The sequence below is a fragment of the Taudactylus pleione genome, unplaced genomic scaffold, assembly GCF_031769625.1.
Source record: "Taudactylus pleione unplaced genomic scaffold, aTauple2 ptg001060l, whole genome shotgun sequence".
NCBI classification, from domain to species: Eukaryota; Metazoa; Chordata; class Amphibia; order Anura; family Myobatrachidae; genus Taudactylus; species Taudactylus pleione.
This window is the reverse complement of record NW_028285461.1, coordinates 2,201,724-2,221,178: the sequence shown is the minus strand read 5'-3', so window position 1 is coordinate 2,221,178 and position 19,455 is coordinate 2,201,724. Positions and strand designations below refer to the sequence as shown.

The following is a 19,455-nucleotide window of genomic DNA, read 5'->3' as shown; positions in this document are numbered from 1 at the left end:
AAACCTAACATGGGAGGCCAGCCAACGCATTTGGTCTCTAAGGGGTATAGTTACTAAAGTGAGAGTGTTTAGAAGTGGAGATGTTGCCCATAGCAGCCAATCGGATTCTAGCTATTATCTTCTAGAAGATACTATTTTAAATGTTAAATAGAATCTGATTGGATGCTATGGGTAACATCTCCACTTTTAAAAACTTTCACTTTAGTAAATATATCCCTAATGCTGGGCATACACTGTTCAAATATCAGGCCGATATCCGGGGAACACCCCTATTAGTTGTAGTGTGTGGCCGACCGAGTGTTAAATATTGGTCGCGCATGCCGGATCGACCAGCATGCCCGTCCGATGCGATATCTGCAAGTTAAAATGCCGGCCGCATCGATCAGTGTATGCCCAGCCGCGGTCGACAGACGGATATTTCCCCTGTTCCTTCCCATGGAAGGAACGAGGAAATTTCTCCTCCCCCGGGGGCGGAGCGCAAATATCGGGGCCAATACACTGTGAGATATATCGCAGTGTATGTCTGCGGCCTGACAGGCTGCCCGATAAAATGTCTGTTGGTCTGACAGGCATTTTATCTGGCATTGTATGCCCAGCATTAGACTTTAAGTGCATAATACTATTTATATATAAAAAAAATTGGCTGCAAATTTTTTTTATCAAATTTAAAATATTGTCTCAAATTTTAGAATAAATATCAATGTTTAATATCCTAAAAATACACCACTAACAAATAGTTGAAAATTGTAAATATAGATTCTTAATTTACACACAATAGGTCATGTCCATAAAACCCCTATCTGTAGGCGCTTGAATTCAATAGTTTGTGGGAACTACTACTAATCCTATAAGTCCTTCCTAAACTCTGGGACTCCCCAAGACTTAAGGGAGTGTGTCCTCCAGTTACACTGATGAGAATGAGTACGAAAACTCTGCTGATACGTTTCATGCAGGTACACTAGACTTCATCAAAGCTAAACGCCCCAAAGTACCACACATCATAAAGACAGTACTGATGTCACACTCATTATTAATTGATGCCATAGAGAAGAATAAACTAAGTAGTATTACCTGGCACACACAATGAAAGCATTTTGCGCAGTGCATGGAGTGCACACCATAAATCAGATCCTATATGACAGGTGACCGGTGCTCTGTAGCCGTAAGAGGAAATCTCATTCATAACGTTCCTTGTTTTCCAGGGTGACTCCATGGAGCTTGAAGTTTGGTGCCTGGAAATGAATGAAAAGTTAGTGACTCTTTTTTGTGTTTTGCCCCCGGGAACAGAGGACTGAACACTTTAATTGGAACATCTCCCTAATACATGAAAACTTGTATGGTATTTAGGGCCTGATTCTAAGTCGCACGCTAACCGCACGCAGTGCCGATATAGACGCATTTTTCCGATGTTGTAAATACTGAGCGTGCCCCAGAGTCGCACTGCGCATACTTCGCGATTGTTGCCTCACTGAGATGCAAAGTGAATTCGGAGGCAGGGAGTCATGATTTTCCTGGGAGATAACAGGGGTGTGGCTAGGCAGACATGGGTGTCGCTGACAGCGGCTGTGTCTGAAGACGCAGAGCCGCTCACACAGGGCGCCATGTTTAGATGAAGAGACTGCGCCAGCCGTGGGGCTGATCCAAGTTTCAGTGGTGCGACTGATGGTGCGAGACGGATATGCACTCCTGCAAGTCGGCGTCTCACTATGAACAAAATCTGCCGCGGCAAGAGATGCGTCTGCGTACGACTCAGAGTCAGACCCTGAACCTTTGTTTATCTTCTTATGTACCTCTATGGGGAATTAGGGAGGTTACTGGTCAGGAAGGGTCTTCGTCCCAGCCATTCCATAGGTACATCACAGCCATAGCACTGAGGGCTCGAATCAGACTCGCTCACTAGATGCGTTCGCTTGCTAGATGCGTATGCAAATTCGGCAAGGCAGGCTATCGCACAGCAAGGCATTAGCACGCCCACTACGTCTTGGCGTGCGTTCGCTCTGTGTATGTAGACGCCCACCAGCCTTTCTTAAGATGCCCACTGGCGCACGTCATGTATGCAACCATCGGTAACGTTGAGTACCATCGGATGCATACGCATCGCTTGTGGTTGACTTTACCCTACCGCAAGCATTGCGAGCGCTTCAGTGTAAAATTCAGCCAGGTGACGTGTACTATGACGCTGCCTCTTAATTATGCACGCTCGGGAACGCCAGCGTTTGCACCTCCACTCCCCCACTTCTAGCAGCCAGCCCCTGTTACCATCCACAAACGGCTTCTCCTGTCACTCATTCAGCCGGGCTGTCTATGTGCAGCGAGCGAACGCTTCCCGATCGCTCTGACAGGTTCGAGCACTACGATGCGTACGCATGCGCAGAATGCAGACATTGGCTGGCTGTGTGCAAACGCTTCTTAGCGAGTGGGTCTGAATCAGGCCCTGAATTTAATCCCCCCCCCCCCCCCCCTTATATGCTGGCTCTCGTTTCCTGGTAGATATTAGGATGTCATAAGGCATATTCTGCATAGTGTTCAATGTATCAGAGCCTGCAGTATATTACTTAGCAGTGGCCCTGACTTTTTATTATTCTATAACTCTGCAACATTTTTTATTTCTTTCTAATTTAATGACTTTATGCACCTGAGGCTCACTCGGCTGTAAAGCAATATCTGTCTTCTTGCAATGCAATCTGTAGAGTTTATGTGGCATCAAAGTAAACATTTTCTTTTCCTACCTAAGATGTGATCAAGACATCAAGGTGTCCTACACTGTATATAACCGGCTGTCTTTGCTGCTGAAATCATTACTCGCCGTCACCCGGGTGACCCCAGCATACAGACTGTCCAGGAAGCAAGGGCATGAATATGTGATTCTCTACAGGTGTGTACCACTTAGCGCCCTACAGAGGCATACGTAAGCCTTACAGCTGTTAGACGATCTTGTTGCATGTGTTTCTATTTTATATATTCTGCTTGTTTGGGTTTATGCACCAAGTAATCTAAGGCCACTTTTTTGTGGTCATAGGGCCTGATTCAGAGCCGGACGCTATTTGCGCTCGCTCGTTCAGAAAAAAGGGGTGGCTATTCAAATGAACCGTTCGCTCTTTGCGGTCTGTTCACGCCTCTAGGTCTGAACGAGCGAACCAAATGTGCGGTCGTTTTTTGGAAAACTACGCCCCCTGGCCGCTCGCATCCTACGTCATGTCCGCTATTTATTAGATTAATCGAGTACATCAACCAGCGTATGAACTGCTCGCTATTCTTGTGGTTGGTTTTTCCTACCGCAATCTTGCGAGCAGTTCTGACTATAAAATAACCCAGTGATGTGGTCAATGACGCTGCTGTATTAATTATGCACACCCATAAAACGCCCGTTTTGACCTTTAAGCACGCCTGCGTTCGGATCTCCACTCCCCGTTTTCAAGCACCTTCCCCTGTTGCCACCCACATACGCCTCCTCATGTCACTGAAAATAGTAGGCATTCGCTATTTAGCGAACAAACGATTTTCGGCCGCACTGACTGGTTCGGGCATGCGTATTACGATCCGTACGCATGCACAGTTGTGCAAACATCGCTAGGAGTGAACGAGCGGCCGCTTACGAGCGGCTCTGAATCAGGCCCATAGAGTCCAGCCAAATAATAGTTACAGGACTCCCCTTTGTGCTTTCTGGGATATGGTGGAAACCACATAGAAATATAGAGGAAATCCTATAAAAGAATATCAGGAACTCCTGTGAAGTCTACACTTACTTGTAGTCCCCGGTACAGGGCTGGCCAACCTGTGGCTCTCCAGCTGTTGTGAAACTACAAGACCCAGCATGCTTTATCAGCTGATCTGTGCTAAAGTATGCTGGGATTTGTAGTTTCACAATAGCTGGAGAGCCACAGGTTGGCCAGGCCTGCCCCATTATACCAGAGCTCTTAAACAACAATCCTCTGCATTGTATGTATCGGTCACTCTCTGGTTTATCATAAGCAGCATTGTGATACAAGTTATTTTACATGGCGATTCTACTTGTGATTTATGGCCGAGGTTGTCAAAGAAGTATACAACAGATAGCCACTCCATCCTACCAGGAACAGGATCACGCTGCTTGTCTGAGATACTAATGTGCCTTTCTTTTCTTTATAGGATTTATTTTGGAGATGTTCAGCTCCTGGGACTTAAAGAAGGTAATTTGTAGATAACTGTGTAGCTGTCTCAAGCACTGATTCACCAGTGCGTTCTGTATCTGTGCTGGGTTTAATAACGTCCTCTCTATCCATCATAACTATAGTAGACTGCACATAGGGACCTCGCTCTTCATATAGTAGGCAGGGAGTGGGCATTTAAATTACCAGGGGATCTGCTTGTGTTCTCTGTTCTGCATGGCAGAAGCTTTTCCACCCAAGTTACCAGGGGATCTGCTGGTGGGATCTGTTATGCATGGCAGAAGCTCAGGTTTCCCACCTATGTTGTTTAAGTGTTCTACATTTTACAGGAAGTTACTGAAAGACACAAGGGAAGAAGAGAAGCGGCATTATAAACAATTTGGGGCCTATTTATTTGATATACGTGCCTCTACCTAACTTAGTAGGGAAGTAACCTATTGTAAGGATTACCATGGAGTATATTACATAATAAAGCATTGTATAACTCTCTGTAATAGTAACTACTCTGATCTTTCCACCAACAACTATATCCTGTGTTTTGGTTTTTTTTTTAAGGAAAATATTGCAGACTATTAAGCTGCCATTCTATCTGGGAGACACCGCCAACCATGGGATGTAGAGAGGCATGTGATAGGCTAAACTTGTTTGTAACGTGCTTGCTAACCTTTCCCTCTACATTCCATTAGTCCTTACGGGAGACCAAAGGAATCCGTTCTACTTTTTATATTTGGAGATTAAATTTCCGGGGTTGGCAGAACCTGTCTGGCTTGGCGTGTTGGTACGCTCTTTCAAGGAACAGGTCGGAGCGTCCTAGTGCAGCGAGTCGTCAAACTACTCCTTTACCTTTATTAGGTCCCCGGGTAACCCTCCTCCTATTGTTCCCCCTTCCATGTAACCGCCTCTGCTGTTACGACAGAGCTGCCAAGGAATTGTTCTGGAACCCCCCTGCGTTGCATCCATGCAGAAGATTATGGTCTTATTAGCGATCCTGCAGGCTGGGAGCATGTCTCACTGATGGCCAGTTGTTGAGTATTTGATTTTACTAAGCTATCAAGATTTGGATTTTGAGGTCCCGGCTGAACCTCTGTGGGTTCTTCCTTGTCTTTGCCTAAGTAAACTTAAATAGATGTGGTCCATGTGCCATCTATTTTCCACTTCACCGAGTTATTGGGGGAAGCACAATACACACAATAGGTGTTATCAGGTGCCCACGTTGCTTTGCTTCAACACGTCCTTTTGCACCCGAAGACTTGAATAAATGGGTATTTTGACTGGTGGGTGTCCCCATTGCCAGGCTTGCCAGAGTTACCAGTATTCTCATTCCTGATTCGACAATTCGGATTGGAAGTGCGAGACCAAGACCATTTTCAGTACTTCTCTCCATCTGGTTTTAGCTTGTGCTAGTGAGACAGCTGAGAAAATGGCAGAATAATTAGGTTTGGGTTGCAGTGGAGATATTCACCATTAGATCTGCTTTTTCTGGTGGCTTATGCCATGAATGTTCCTGACCTATATGTGATGGTCATCAGGGAGAACAGTCTAGATGGGGCAAGTGTTCAGGCTCCAAGTCTGCCGGCAAGCAGTCCGCATAATGGGGTTCATCCTCCACAAGTCTGTGGTGGGGACCCATCTGCTTCGGTTTGGTAATCAGTGGACTGATCTTCATCAGATTCATGGATAAGGTGTCGTAGAGAGAGAGTCTATATTTTAGACATCGCTGGACCTCCACCTAATGCTTCTTAACCACATCTCTTTTGATGGACTAGGTCAGGTGCATGGCCTTGCAAGAAGCCATTCAGATTTTCCTGAGCTCTGTAGTCAATGTCCTGTTACTGAAAGCCCAGAAAGACTGGCTGTTACTCAAATCTGTGCCTGCTTCAGAAACCAGATTTGTCTTTCCCTCCTGATTTTAAACCTCAAATACCTGAATATACACCTGCATGTCCCTACATTCCAGAGGGAACCCCTCCGTTCCATGATCAATGCCATGGAGCAAGACTCATTTCTTGCTTCAATGGCCATTGAGGACGCTTATTTGCATGTCCCAATGTGGAGAGGGGCCTGTCTAGTTTTGCAGTTCAGAGCCTTTCCGCTCATTCTGGTGATGGCTCCACAAATCTTTACAAAGATTACGGCGGTGCTCTTGCTCTCTAAAGGGGTGATGTTTATCCCAGAGCCTGCTGATTAAAAGTGAGTTTTTCTGCACATCTCCAGTTGATCATAGAGACCTTGGGTTATAAATTTCCCGAATTCCCACTTGATTCAATCGCTGCATCTCAAATTCCTGGGTTTCCTCTTCGGCACAAGATTCTTCCAATACTTCCTGCCAGAGGTCAAGATTTCTGAAACAGGTGTAAGCGCTCCTGACTTGCACGTGGGAGTCAGTTCTCCGGTACCTGCACCAACTTTGGAGGAAGGTATCTTGTATTGAGGCAGTTGAATTTGAGCAATTCTATTCACAGGCCCATCAGATTCAGCTTCTAGCCCGCTGGTTAGGACCTGATCCTCGTCTAGAAACTCTCTCTTCTGGCTGTCTCCGTCGACCTATCGTTTTCTTCTGTGGTAGCTGAACAGATTTACCTCAGCCAGAGCAGAATCCTGTCTGTACCTAGACTGTGGTAGTGGCGGATGCCAGTCTCCTGGATTGGGGTTCGGTGGACTTTGGTCTCAGGACCCACACATAAATGTCTGTGAGACAAGAGTAGTGCTAAATGCTCTACTCAAAGCTCAACTGGTCTTTCAAGTCAGACCCCTTTTGGATCCATTCCGACAATCCCAAGGCCACGGCATTCATAAACCACCGAGGGGGAACAAGAAGATCATTGGCGATTGCAGAAATGACCAAGAACATTCACTGGGCAGTGAAGTATGTTCCGGTGATATCCTTAGTCTTCATTTCAGGTTTAGAAAACTGGTAAGCCAAATAAGCCAATTATCTGAATTGGAATGCCATTCATCCAGGGGAGTGTTCTCTGTGACCAGAGGTGTTCGGTAACCTGGTTCAGTGGTGAGGTCTGCCAGAGCAAGCACCAGGGATCCTCCGGTAGTTTCTGGTGGATACCTTGATGGCTCCTTAGCAGTATTGTCTGGGTTATCTTTTTCCAGTGATTACCGTGATTCCCTGTGTCCCCATGATCCTCTGAACTAAATGTTTTTCTCACTGAGTCAGCCAGACAATGATCAGGGCAAAGAAAAGTGTTTTGGTCGGAGCAAAAACAAAAAAAAAGGTTCATACTTCGGGGTTCAAGTTGGCTTAGATCTTGAAAAGTAGATTGAAGCTGACCTCACTAAAGGTGCAAATTTCATCACTTTCCATATTCCCCTATAGAAAATTGCCTTCCATTCCGGATCTTCAAATGTACAGGGGCCCTGATTCAGAGCCGGACGCTCTGACAGAGCGCTCGCTCTGAATCAGGGCCGTCCTTGTTTTTCAGAGCAGCCTCCTGGCCGCTCACATAGCTGTGGTTGACCACCCACAGCTATAGCGAGCAGCCAGGAAGATGGTCGCGATGGACAAGACCATCGCGACCATTGGGCTTGAGACGAGACCCTTGTGGTAGGGTCTCGTTGCCGCAAGCCCCAGAGTGCTTTCGGCTCTAACAGAGACGAAAGCACTCCCACTGACATCACTTGTGATGTCAGTGGGGCCGGCCCCAGATGGTAGGCGTTCCCATGGGAACGCCTCCGTCTGGGCAGCCACGCCTCCGGCCTGCCCACCAAAGGGGGCGTGTTGTCACTCAACATCGACAGCACACCCCCTTTGGTAAGAGACCCGGAGCAACGGCTTGCCCGTCGCTATCCGGGTCTCGCGCATGCACACGACGGAGCCGGCTCCGTCGTGCGCATGCGCACTGGGCCACCATCGACCAGCTTGCGAGCGCTCAGCGCATGCGAGCGGGTCTGAATCAGGCCCAGTGTGTGTTGCATGTCCAATTGTATTATCCAATGGTATATTGGGACCTTAATTTGGTTCTCTCTGCATTAGATTTGCTTGATTTAGTAGACATCAAGTACCTTACTTGAAAAGTCTTTTTTTTTTATTGCCCATTTCTTCTGCCAGATGATGCCCCCCCCCCCAGTTTTGGCTTAGTGTACCCTCTCCTAGGGGCAACTTTGGATTGTCCCCATGGTTGGCACTGACCAGATTGGAAGTCAGAGAAAATAGGACTTTTGGTGCTCACCATTAAATCTGTTTCTCTCATCCATCTGGGGACACTGCTCTTGCACACTTTGTGGTTCCCTTTCAGGTTTCAGTGTGATCCTGGTTTGAGTGTTTTTTTGTTTTAGCAGCTACTATGGGCTTTACATGAAAAATGATTCCTAATGTCTCTGAAGGTGCTCTTGAGGGATGTATAGGGGAAGTTCTTGGCAACAAACAAGTTTAGATTGATGTGCCAGATCCTCACAGCGCCCTCTACACCCCTTGGCTGGTACTGTCCCCCAGAGCAACAGATTACACCGAATACCAAATATCCTCTTTCTTGCATCCATATCGAAGCCTCATATTTAATTGTTGTCCATGGGGATATAACACACGTCACAGCCTAGAGATGAATGGACTCATCTGTGGTTCACTCGTGTCTTTTTCCACGTGGAAAGTTATGTAAAAAATCTCTCTGGACAACCCTTAAAGTGCCCATACACGGGGCGATAAAGCGGGCGATTCGACTGATTGGTGCGATTTGCCTGCTGTATCGCACCATTTATGGCCCTGATATCGGGGCGAGAGCGCTCCCGCAGGGTCGTACATCGCACCCCCTGATCTGTCTGCAGGACCATGAAATCAGGGGATGCGATGTGCGATCCCATGGATTGCTATGCGGGTGAGACGGGGGGAGCCAGCATATCGGACGGTCGGCCACCCAACCTTACAGTGTGTACGGACCACCCGATTAGTCGGATGATGGATCCCCTATTGCCTCGCACGGTGGGGGCCTTTAGAGGACTATTGCACGTACAGTCCATTATTAATCGACTGCGTTAACCTATTGCTGTTCATGGATAGTGGATGAATTGGGGGTACACACTATATTAGGGCTGAGCTATAAGTGCTCGGAGTCACGTATTAGCGCACATGCAGCCACTTTGGGTGCGACTCAGAATCGGCTTCAATATGTCGGCGAAGAGATTTGAACATAAGCATTGTGCACAAAATCACCATTGTATTTATTAGTGATCTTTTGAGATCGATTTATATATATTTCATCTCTGGTTTTCTTTCAGGTTTCCAAGCAGTGCGCGTCGGGACGGTGGGAACTCCCATCGGAACACTTACCCTGACCTGCGCCTACAGAACGAACCTGGCCTTCATTTCCTCTCGGTAAGTGTGCTCACTCCAGGTATGCAGCTCCCCTGGATTCTCCGTAAAGGAGTGCCTATTACATGCAGCCCAACTCCTATTGCCAAAAATTAACTGAACACGTTTCAGATATCTAGAGTCCTGACCTTTCTCCCTACCGGTTCCTGCAGTCACTTCGCAGGTTACCGTTACTGTTGTTTGAACTGTGCCCACCAATTCCCATATACTATAGGATAATTCCGCCTAATAGATGGGACTGGGTGGACTATGGCACAGCGAGGCCCAGCAGCTCAATAACATCAATGTGTTTGTTGCATTTCAGGCAGTTTGAGAGGACCCAGCCCATCATGGGGATTATTATTGATCACTTTGTTGACCGAACTTTTCCCAGCACCTCACACATGCATCCCTGCAACTACAGGTGAGGACACAGGCATCATGCACACGCATCATGTAAAGCCACAGAGAACCCCCAGTTCAGGTTGTTCCCTTCAAAGTCTCCCCAGATACCATCCGGGAACATCTCCTAGATGCAGAGGGCTCACTTAATAACACAGCTCCAACAGCAACAAATGTGTCTTCACCCACAGCAACCAATATTGTGCGTCTAGCGTTGTTCTAGACTTATGAGTGATCTTGTATGGCTGCTGTAGGTTACGGCACATTTTTGCCTGCATCCACTGATCTTAAATGGGACCTGTTGCCTACACGGTGAAGATGGCCTTTTTAAATGCTGAATGAATGTACACTATGTGCCTCATGCCTCAGTTTTGGTTCCAAGCCAGACGGCTGAAACTGGCTACCTTCACCGTATGTAGGTGATAGGCCCACTTTTATAGAATTACTTCCATGGCATATGGTGTAGCACTGAATCCAGTTCCTCACCTGAGATTTGTGGGATCATTTTACTGTTGCTGGGCTCTATATTTATAGAGATCTATTAAAAGGGAAACCATTAAGCTGGCCGAATAAGGAGGGAGCGGTTCATTGGGAATTCTTGCCAGAGTCGCCTGCACTGGTCTCCTGTAGGTATTGTCCAGCTCTGCACAATCTGGCTGTCTATGTGTATAGGCAAACTAGCTGCAGATCTGGCCAATCAGGCTGGACGATGTAGGTCCTGGATAACTGCCATAGCGTTTAAGTGACGTTGCTTTAGCTGCCTACTGGGTACGTTAGTCAGTGACTGTACAGCTTGCAGGCTTAGACTATAATAAATGCTGCCGCCCATATTTTGTCTGCACCATCAGTCATTGCACGTATGTTTCGCCCTCACTGATCATGTTAGTAGCGGCTTTGTCCCTCTCAGGCATCGTTCCTTCATATCAGGTCTGTATTAATGTTTCCGTTTCCTAACAGGGCACCTGAGGAGCAAGGTGCAGCGTACCCATCTGTGGAGGATTCCCAGGATGTCTGTGCCACGTCTTTCTCTACATCACCCCCCTCGCAGGTGAGACCACCCCGGATATTGTTACTGTACTTAATAATAATAATAATGTTTAGCAGAACCTGACATCCTCCAAGATGCAAATCTGTGTGGTGCTCGCTGAAGCAGAGATCCAGCTCTGAATAACACTGTTACTGTCAGACAGAGCTGTGAATTTCATATCTAATGGTGGATGGTGCCCTTACAGAAGTAGGTGTCCTTGCTCTATTTACCCAACGTGTTTTCCACCAGCTTCTGGTATTTTAGCTTTAGGGAAAGGCAGCCTACCTGCATCAGTAATCATATCTCTCTCTCTATCTCTATCTCCCCCCCTCTCTCTCTCCCCCCCCTCTCTCTCTCTCTCCCCTCTCTCTCTCTCCCCTCTCTCTCTCTCCCCTCTCTCTCTCTCCCCCCTCTCTCTCTCTCCCCCTCTCTCTCTCTCCCCCTCTCTCTCTCTTTCTCATCCGCTCTCTCTCTTTCTCATCCGCTCTCTCTCTTTCTCATCCGCTCTCTCTCTTTCTCATCCGCTCTCTCTCTTTCTCATCCGCTCTCTCTCTTTCTCATCCGCTCTCTCTCTTTCTCATCCGCTCTCTCTCTTTCTCATCCGCTCTCTCTCTTTCTCATCCGCTCTCTCTCTTTCTCATCCGCTCTCTCTCTTTCTCATCCGCTCTCTCTCTTTCTCATCCGCTCTCTCTCTTTCTCATCCGCTCTCTCTCTTTCTCATCCGCTCTCTCTCTTTCTCATCCGCTCTCTCTCTCTGTAGTGTGTGTTCACCCTCAGTAAGGCACAGTGTCAGACAGCTCCTCCTGTGGTGACGGACTCTCACAGGGTCCCGACAATGAGACTGGCCTTCTCACACCACGTGAGTTGAATAGAGGCATGTATAATGTGTGAGCATTCGTGTCTGTGTCTTGTATGGATAGACTAAGGCAGCTGGAGGAAACTAGACCTTTCCATAGGATTGGCTTCTACGGTATCCTTCAGCTGTACTGATCACCTGCACACAGAGGAGGCAATTTTTGGGGGCCAACATTTGTTTTTGAGTGCAGCATCCCTGAGGCATCAGGAATAAAGTGCCTCGTACCTCAAAGATAGTGAATTGTAATGGTGCAGAATGGCTGTTCTTGGATACACTATCCATTCTATAACAGTAGCCGTGTCCCCATAACGGGAAGTGATGGCACTAGCATACTGTATATACCAGCTTGAACAAATGCATCATTTAATCTATGCCGGCACCACAATGACTAATAATTTGATCGTAAGGAATGGTAATAAAAAAATATATTAACCCCTAAAATGCCTGGTTTAATTGTGTGGTGCAAATAGGGCACCGCTGCTTTAGCTACTAATCTCACGTTGGCTTGGATCAACATGTACAAGTATCTGGCTGATGTGGGTTACAGTACGTTTTTGTGTTTGCATGATGTTACTATACATACCACAAGTGTTTGCTTCCTATGAATGTGAGCTCTGTAAGCTTATTTACATTACACTTGCAAAGTGAATCTTTAACAGTACAGACTAGACCAGTGGTTCCCAAACTCGGTCCTCAGGACCCCACCACAGCTCATGTTTTCCAGATCACCCAGCAGGTGCACTCATTACTTACTGACACATTTTGAAAGATCCACAGGTGGAGCTAATTATTTCACTTGCGAGTCTGTGAGGAGTCCTGGAAAACATGCACTGTTTGGGGTCCTGAGGACCGAGTTTGAGAACCTGTGGTCTAGATTATATAATATATTTACATGCTCATTTCCTTTATATATTTTTTTTTTCTGTCACTGGCACTTTTAACGGCTCAATCCTTAACTTTCTTAGATAACGCAGACTATAAATGTAGGGTAACTTCCACATTTTGGGAGGCTCTCAAAAGTGACATGAAGTTTTGTAGGTTATTTTCAGCTTATTGCTATAGTCTGAGAGTTTCGCAAAAAAGTTGTTTGTTGAACTGTTCTCAAAGTAGATACAAAAGCAAATCCTGCAATAAAGCCTTTTGCCCCCGTTTAGGAGAGTGTCTATAATTTCTTATCTTCCGCAAACCCCTTCCCCCCCCCCGTCTCGGCCTTTTCGTCTCCCTGTGCGTCCTTACCTCCTGCATGCTTCTGACTACACCTTTTATGTCTTCTGTGCAGTATTATGTTTCTTTATGGTCCAGTAGTGTGCCTGTTGGTCTTCCACATGTTAGTAATATGCTCCTTTCCCCACTGTACCGTGCTGTAGATTTTAGTGTCGCCCTATAATAAACAATGAATAGTAATTCTGTATCTCTGACACTGTATTATTAAATCATCCTATTTCCCATAACTAGGTACTGTCCGTTTTGGCTCTGTTACAAACGGACTTCTCAGTCAGCTGTACAGTGGAGGCAGCCATTTTGTGGGCTGAGGCGTTCATCATCATACAGCCTCTTAATGTACTAGAAGCAGCTAGGACCTAGTGACCTTATACAGGCATGCGGCACGCACTGGTAACCCTGGCTTTCAGGCCGCATTCCCAGGGCTTCTCTCACAGAGGGCCTGATGCAGTTGCTGGACTGCAATCGATGTATGTGCTCATGATCTGAGTGCACAGAAATTAATATGTAATCCCCGATATGCATGGTGGTGCATCTATTGAGGTACACCGGCCCCCTGTGTGTACTCCTGTTTTGCTACTAGCCGTCTTCTTCTGTGTGCACTTGCACCTACCATATACTACGTACAAAAGAGATACCTCCAAATAGGCGTAATTAAGCTGACGGACAAATCTGATTGGCCCGCCATCGTCGCACACTTGTCTACGTGATAACACCCCATTACAGCCCAGTTGCAACCGATCTGTGGTAAATATAGTTGCGATTAAAATGCATACTACTTTGTATCGATAGTACTTGCGTGCGAACCGGAGCACGCACAGTACAAAACACACAGGATACACTCCACAGGTATACGTTAAACGTCAGCATCGGTTCCAGAGTGTGTGCATCCATTTTGTTACATAACACACATTACTGCTGGTGCCGGCCTGTTCTATTTCTGAACTTTTTCACCTCAGACACACTAAGGTGAGTTAGGAACTGGAAACCTCATAGAGGCATGAGGCACAAAGTGCTGCAACTAACTATTACCAAATTAATAGGCTGCGGTCTCGTGAACATTAGTTCGGCCCGCGCAATGGCTGCCTCCACTGCATGTAGGTTATAGCCCGCTCTGGCCTTACACTCTGTCAGACGCATCCTTATTTGATGCAGAAGTGTTGCTGCTTCGGCTTCGTGTGGGGATGGCGGACAGAGCCACACGTGAGAGTTGGCGGTATAGTCCCAGCCTCCGCTCACCACTCTGCATTACCGGAATGAGCGAGACAGGGGGCGATAATTGCTTATTAATCTTACGTTTCTTCTTTTATTCCATCTCTATCCCTTCTTCCCCCCCCTCTCTCGCGCGCTGTCTAGCTGTACAGCTCTCGCCTTTCCTATCAGCCGGCTGTCCTTGGAGCAGGATCCTCTGAGCTGTGTTACCCTACCCTGCCACACCAGGTACTCCTCAGGAGGAGGAGACAGGCCCGGGCCACATAGACAGAACGATTGGGCGTCACCTTCTCTCTCTATGTCTCTACACCAGCAGCATAGATGTAAAGGGACCTACTGCTGTAGAAACTATGGGGGAGATAAAGACAAGTGGAGAAGTTTCCCATAGCAACCAATCCGCTTCAACCTATTATTGTGTAGCGTGTACCTGATAAATGCTAGCTAGAAGCTGTGGGGAGCTTCTCCACTACATAGAAGGCTTGGTACATCTCCCCCTAAGTCCGCTAACTAAATGCGAGAATATTCACACTGCTTACGGTTTCCACGATTAAATATGATCTGCAGGAAAGAGGATGAATGGTCATTTAAACTATAAACAAAAAAAAATACTATGTCAATGACACTGCCATTATTTTATTAAGAGTATAATACAAAATTAAAAAACTTAACTTTGAATATATTTTTCCTATTACATCCTTGCTGCTGTCAGGGGCTCATCCGCATAGCTGGGAAGTCTTTAAGCAGAGGGCTTGTTACAGCAGAGAGTAGTAGATCTGCCTTTGCCTCTACTAAGATAGCCTCCATCCTCACTGTTCAGCCTTGAAATGTACCTGTTACCTGCTCGCTGTGGAGGCAGCCATTTTCCAGGCACTGGCGATAACGCAGCCTATCCATTCACTGTGGTCCAATGATATCACAGAGACAAGTGGCCAGGGAGTGGACTGGCCGCCGCCTGACAAAAATGTCCGTGTCTGGAACGTGTGACGGGTGCACGCTCATTTATTGCAGGGTCCTCCTGGTAAGACCTCCCCAGCGATGCTCGTGTATGGATCTGTAGTCCTTGTGTGAATAAAGCATGTTGATTGTAGCCTCTGCTGTGTTTAAAGGGCCACTGAATCTAAACTGCAAGCCGTCTTATATAAAGAGCTACTAATAGCATTCAAAAATATATATACGTAAACTTTTTATACTTTGTCAGAACTTCAAATGCTGTGTTTGATATTGTATACATATTTGATGTGCAGATGAGTGAAAACTATTAATCAGCCAATAAAGGCTAAACCAGGCTGTTTGTAGTGTCCTTCAGTAGGATTGCAGATAAGAAGTCTGCTCTGCATGGGGAAAATCTCTTCCTCCGAGACCACAATTTCCATTTTGTTAAGCTCCTTTATATTTGTGATTGTGCTATTTGTAGTTTATTTATATGTGCACATTTGTACTTTAGGTTAGTGAACCTTGACCTCATACTAATGTCTGTGACTAGATCTGCCGTATATCCTGGAATCATTTCTGTGATGCTCATTACATGTTACTCATTACACTTCCCTCCGCATGCTGTATATGGGTACTGTGGCGTTAGCTGATCGGGTAGACTAGAGTGCTGATACTGCGTTCTTTTCGTAGATGATGGTGCCAGGGAAAGAGGGCGGGCTGCCCAATATCAATACCCAGCCTGCACACGGTACTCAAGCAGATCGCGACCGAACTCTTCTGACTTCACCGTCTAACGTAGCGGGCACCACCTCCAGCAGGTAGGCCGTGGCCGTGTATGCCATAGGCATCACAGAGTCGGTGTAATTACACTATGTATGTATTTAGTGATGCCTTCCCTCTCTGCAGCGAGGAAGCAGAGACCCCATCCGGCACCAGCCCCGCTGGGGGGAGAAGCTCCCCTAACAAGCCTCCACACGTCCTGTTCACACGCAAAGTGGGGGCTTTCGTGGACAAAGCCTCCCCTCAGGTCAGTGAAAGTGAGTGGAGAGGTTGGTGCATGTGTATTACTATGGTATTTCTGACCGACACTAAACGTCCTTCTGCTCACAGGTCACCTATGCCAGCACGGACATACCTTTTGCTGTGTTTGTACCCAAGCTTACTGATCTGGAGGATGCTGACCCCATGGTATGATCTTTCCCCAGGTTCCAGCTAGACATAAACTAAACTGTTATGTAATAGACTCCTATATACAGTCAGGTGCATAAATATTGGGACATTGACAGAATTTTCATATTTTGGCCTCTATTCACCACCACAATGGCTTTGAAATGAAACAAACAAAAGGTGATTTAACTGCAGACTTTCAGATTTAATTTGAGGGTAATTACATCCAAATCAGGTGAACGGTGTAGGAATTACAACAGTTTCTATATGTGCCTCCCACTTTTTAAGGGGCCAAAAGTAATGGGACAAACTAAACAATCCTAAATCTAACTTTCACTTTTTAATACTTTGTTGCAAATCCTTTGCAGGCAATTACAGCCTGAAGTCTGGAACGCATAGACATCACCAGACCCTGGGATTCATCCCTGGTGATGCTCTTCCAGGCCTCTACTTCAAATGTCTTCAGTTCCTGCTTGTTCTTGGGGCATTTTCCCTTCAGTTTTGTCTTCGTCAAGTGAAATGCATGCTCAATCGGATTCAGGTCAGGGGATTGACTTGGCCATTGCATAACATTCCACTTTTTAGCCTTAAAAAACTCTTTGGTTGCTTTTGCAGTATGCTTCGGGTCATTGTCCATCTGCACTGTGAAGCGCCTTCCAATGAGTTCTGAAGCATTTGACTGAATATGAGCATATAATATTGCCCGAAACACTTCAGAATTCATTATGCTGCTTTTGTCAGCAGTCACATCATCAATAAATACAAGGGAACCAGTTCCATTGGCAGCCATACATGCCCACGCCATGACACTACCACCACCATGCTTCACTGATGAGGTGGTATGTTTTAGATCATGAGCAGTTCCTTTCCTTCTCCGTACTCTTCTCTTCCCATCACTCTGGTACAAGTTGATCTTTGTCTCATCTGTCCATAGGATGTTGTTCCAGAACTGTAATGGCTTTTTTAGATGTTGTTTGGCAAACTCTAATCTGGTCTTCCTGTTTTTGTGGCTCACCAATAATTTGCATCTTGTGGTGAACCCTCTATATTCACTCTTGTGACGTTTTCTCTTGATTATTGACTTTGACACATATACATCTACCTCCTGGAGAGTGTTCTTGATTTGGCCAACTGTTGTGAAGGGGTTTTTCTTCATCAGGGAAATAATTCTTCTGTCATCCACCACAGTTGTTTTCCGTGGTCTTCCGGGTCTTTTGGTGTTGCTGAGCTCTCCGGTGCGTTCTTTCTTTTTAAGAATGTTCCAAACAGTTGATTTGGCCACACCTAATGTTTTTGCTATCTCTCTGATGGGTTTATTTTGATTTTTCAGCCTAATGATGGCTTGCTTCACTGATAGTGACCAGCTCTTTGGATCTCATATTGAGAGTCGACATCAACTGATTCCAAATGCAAATGTCACACCTAGAATCAACTCCAGACCTTTTACCTCCTTAATTGAAAATGAAATAACGAGGGAACAGCCCACACCTGTCCATGAAATAGCTTCTGAGTTGATAGTCCCATTACTTTTGGCCCCTTAAAAAGTGGGAGGCACATATAGAAACCGTTGTAATTCCTACACCGTTCACCCGATTTGGATGTAATTGCCCTCAAATTAAATCTGAAAGTCTGCAGTTAAAGCACATCTTGTTTGTTTCATTTCAAAACCATTGTGGTGGTGAATAGAGGCCAAAATCAGAAAATTCTGTCAATGTCCCAATATTTATGGACCTGACTGTATATGCAGCTGTCACTACAGGAACACGACTGTCGAAATGCCGACCGCCGGCTTCCCGACTGTCTAATCCTGGCAGGCGTCTAATGATAGGCATCGAAATCCCGATGCTTGTCATTTTACCGACGCCCGGCATACCGATCGAAGGTAAGCCGGGCGGCGGGCGCGGACAGGGGGAGGATTAGGTTAGGGGCTCCCTTGGGGGACTTAGCGTTAGGCTATGGGAAGGGGGGGTTAAGGTTAGGCACCCCCCTGGGAGACTTAGGTTTAGGCTGCGGGGAAGGGGGGGTAGGTTATGGTTAGGCACCCCTAAGGGTTAGGGTGTGCAGCAGTATTTCATACCAATCCCCTATGTAGAGCTGCCGGCCAGAGCAAGGGGCGATACGCATGCGCAGTCCCGTGGACCACACATGCACATCCACCATAGCCAGGGAGGGCTACGGTGGATTCCTCCGTAATTATGCACGTTGTAGCCCTTAGGCTACAGCGGCTAACGCCATTGTATAATGCATTGTATCCTTTATTATACTGTATAATGCATTGTATCATTTATTATACGGTATAATGCATTGTATCCTTTATTATACTGCATAATGCATTGTATCCTTTATTATACTGCATAATGCATTGTATCCTTTATTATACTGTATAATGCATTGTATCCTTTATTATACTGTATAATGCATTGTATCATTTATTATTATACTGTATAATGCATTGTATCCTTTATTATACTGTATAATGCATTGTATCCTTTATTATACTGCATAATGCATTGTATCCTTTATTATACTGCATAATGCATTGTATCATTTATTATTATACTGTATAATGCATTGTATCATTTATTATTATACTGTATAATGCATTGTATCATTTATTATACTGTATAATGCATTGTATCTATTATTATACTGTATAATGCATTGTATCTATTATACTGTATAATGCATTGTATCCTTTATTATACTGTATAATGCATTGTATCCTTTATTATACTGTATAATGCATTGTATCATTTATTATTATACTGTATAATGCATTGTATCCTTTATTATACTGTATAATGCATTGTATCATTTATTATTATACTGTATAATGCATTGTATCCTTTATTATACTGTATAATGCATTGTATCCTTTATTATACTGTATAATGCATTGTATCTATTATTATACTGTATAATGCATTGTATCCTTTATTATACTGTATAATGCATTGTATCTATTATTATACTGTATAATGCATTGTATCTATTATTATACTGTATAATGCATTGTATCCTTTATTATACTGTATAATGCATTGTATCATTTATTATTATACTGTATAATGCATTGTATCATTTATTATTATACTGTATAATGCATTGTATCATTTATTATTATACTGTATAATGCATTGTATCATTTATTATTATACTGTATAATGCATTATATCATTTATTATTATACTGT

At 45.3% G+C, this 19,455-nt stretch overlaps 1 protein-coding gene across 10 annotated transcripts in view; it reads left to right on the top strand.

Moving 5' to 3' along the window:
- The window catches only part of ATG13 (autophagy related 13), a 36,613-nt gene that overhangs the window by 12,299 nt on the left and 4,859 nt on the right, over window positions 1–19,455 (top strand). For 2 of the 10 annotated variants that reach the window (XM_088461504.1, XM_088461505.1), the window contains exons 5-15: window positions 1,203–1,249; window positions 2,735–2,875; window positions 4,129–4,169; window positions 9,372–9,468; window positions 9,770–9,868; window positions 10,804–10,894; window positions 11,634–11,732; window positions 14,307–14,390; window positions 15,786–15,913; window positions 16,002–16,122; window positions 16,206–16,283. In XM_088461504.1, coding sequence (XP_088317630.1) covers window positions 1,203–1,249; window positions 2,735–2,875; window positions 4,129–4,169; window positions 9,372–9,468; window positions 9,770–9,868; window positions 10,804–10,894; window positions 11,634–11,732; window positions 14,307–14,390; window positions 15,786–15,913; window positions 16,002–16,122; window positions 16,206–16,283 — 1,026 coding nt within the window. The remainder of the gene's footprint in view (window positions 1–1,202; window positions 1,250–2,734; window positions 2,876–4,128; window positions 4,170–9,371; window positions 9,469–9,769; window positions 9,869–10,803; window positions 10,895–11,633; window positions 11,733–14,306; window positions 14,391–15,785; window positions 15,914–16,001; window positions 16,123–16,205; window positions 16,284–19,455) is intronic. The other 8 variants (XM_088461508.1, XM_088461511.1, XM_088461507.1 and 5 more) reach the window with 5 other exon arrangements.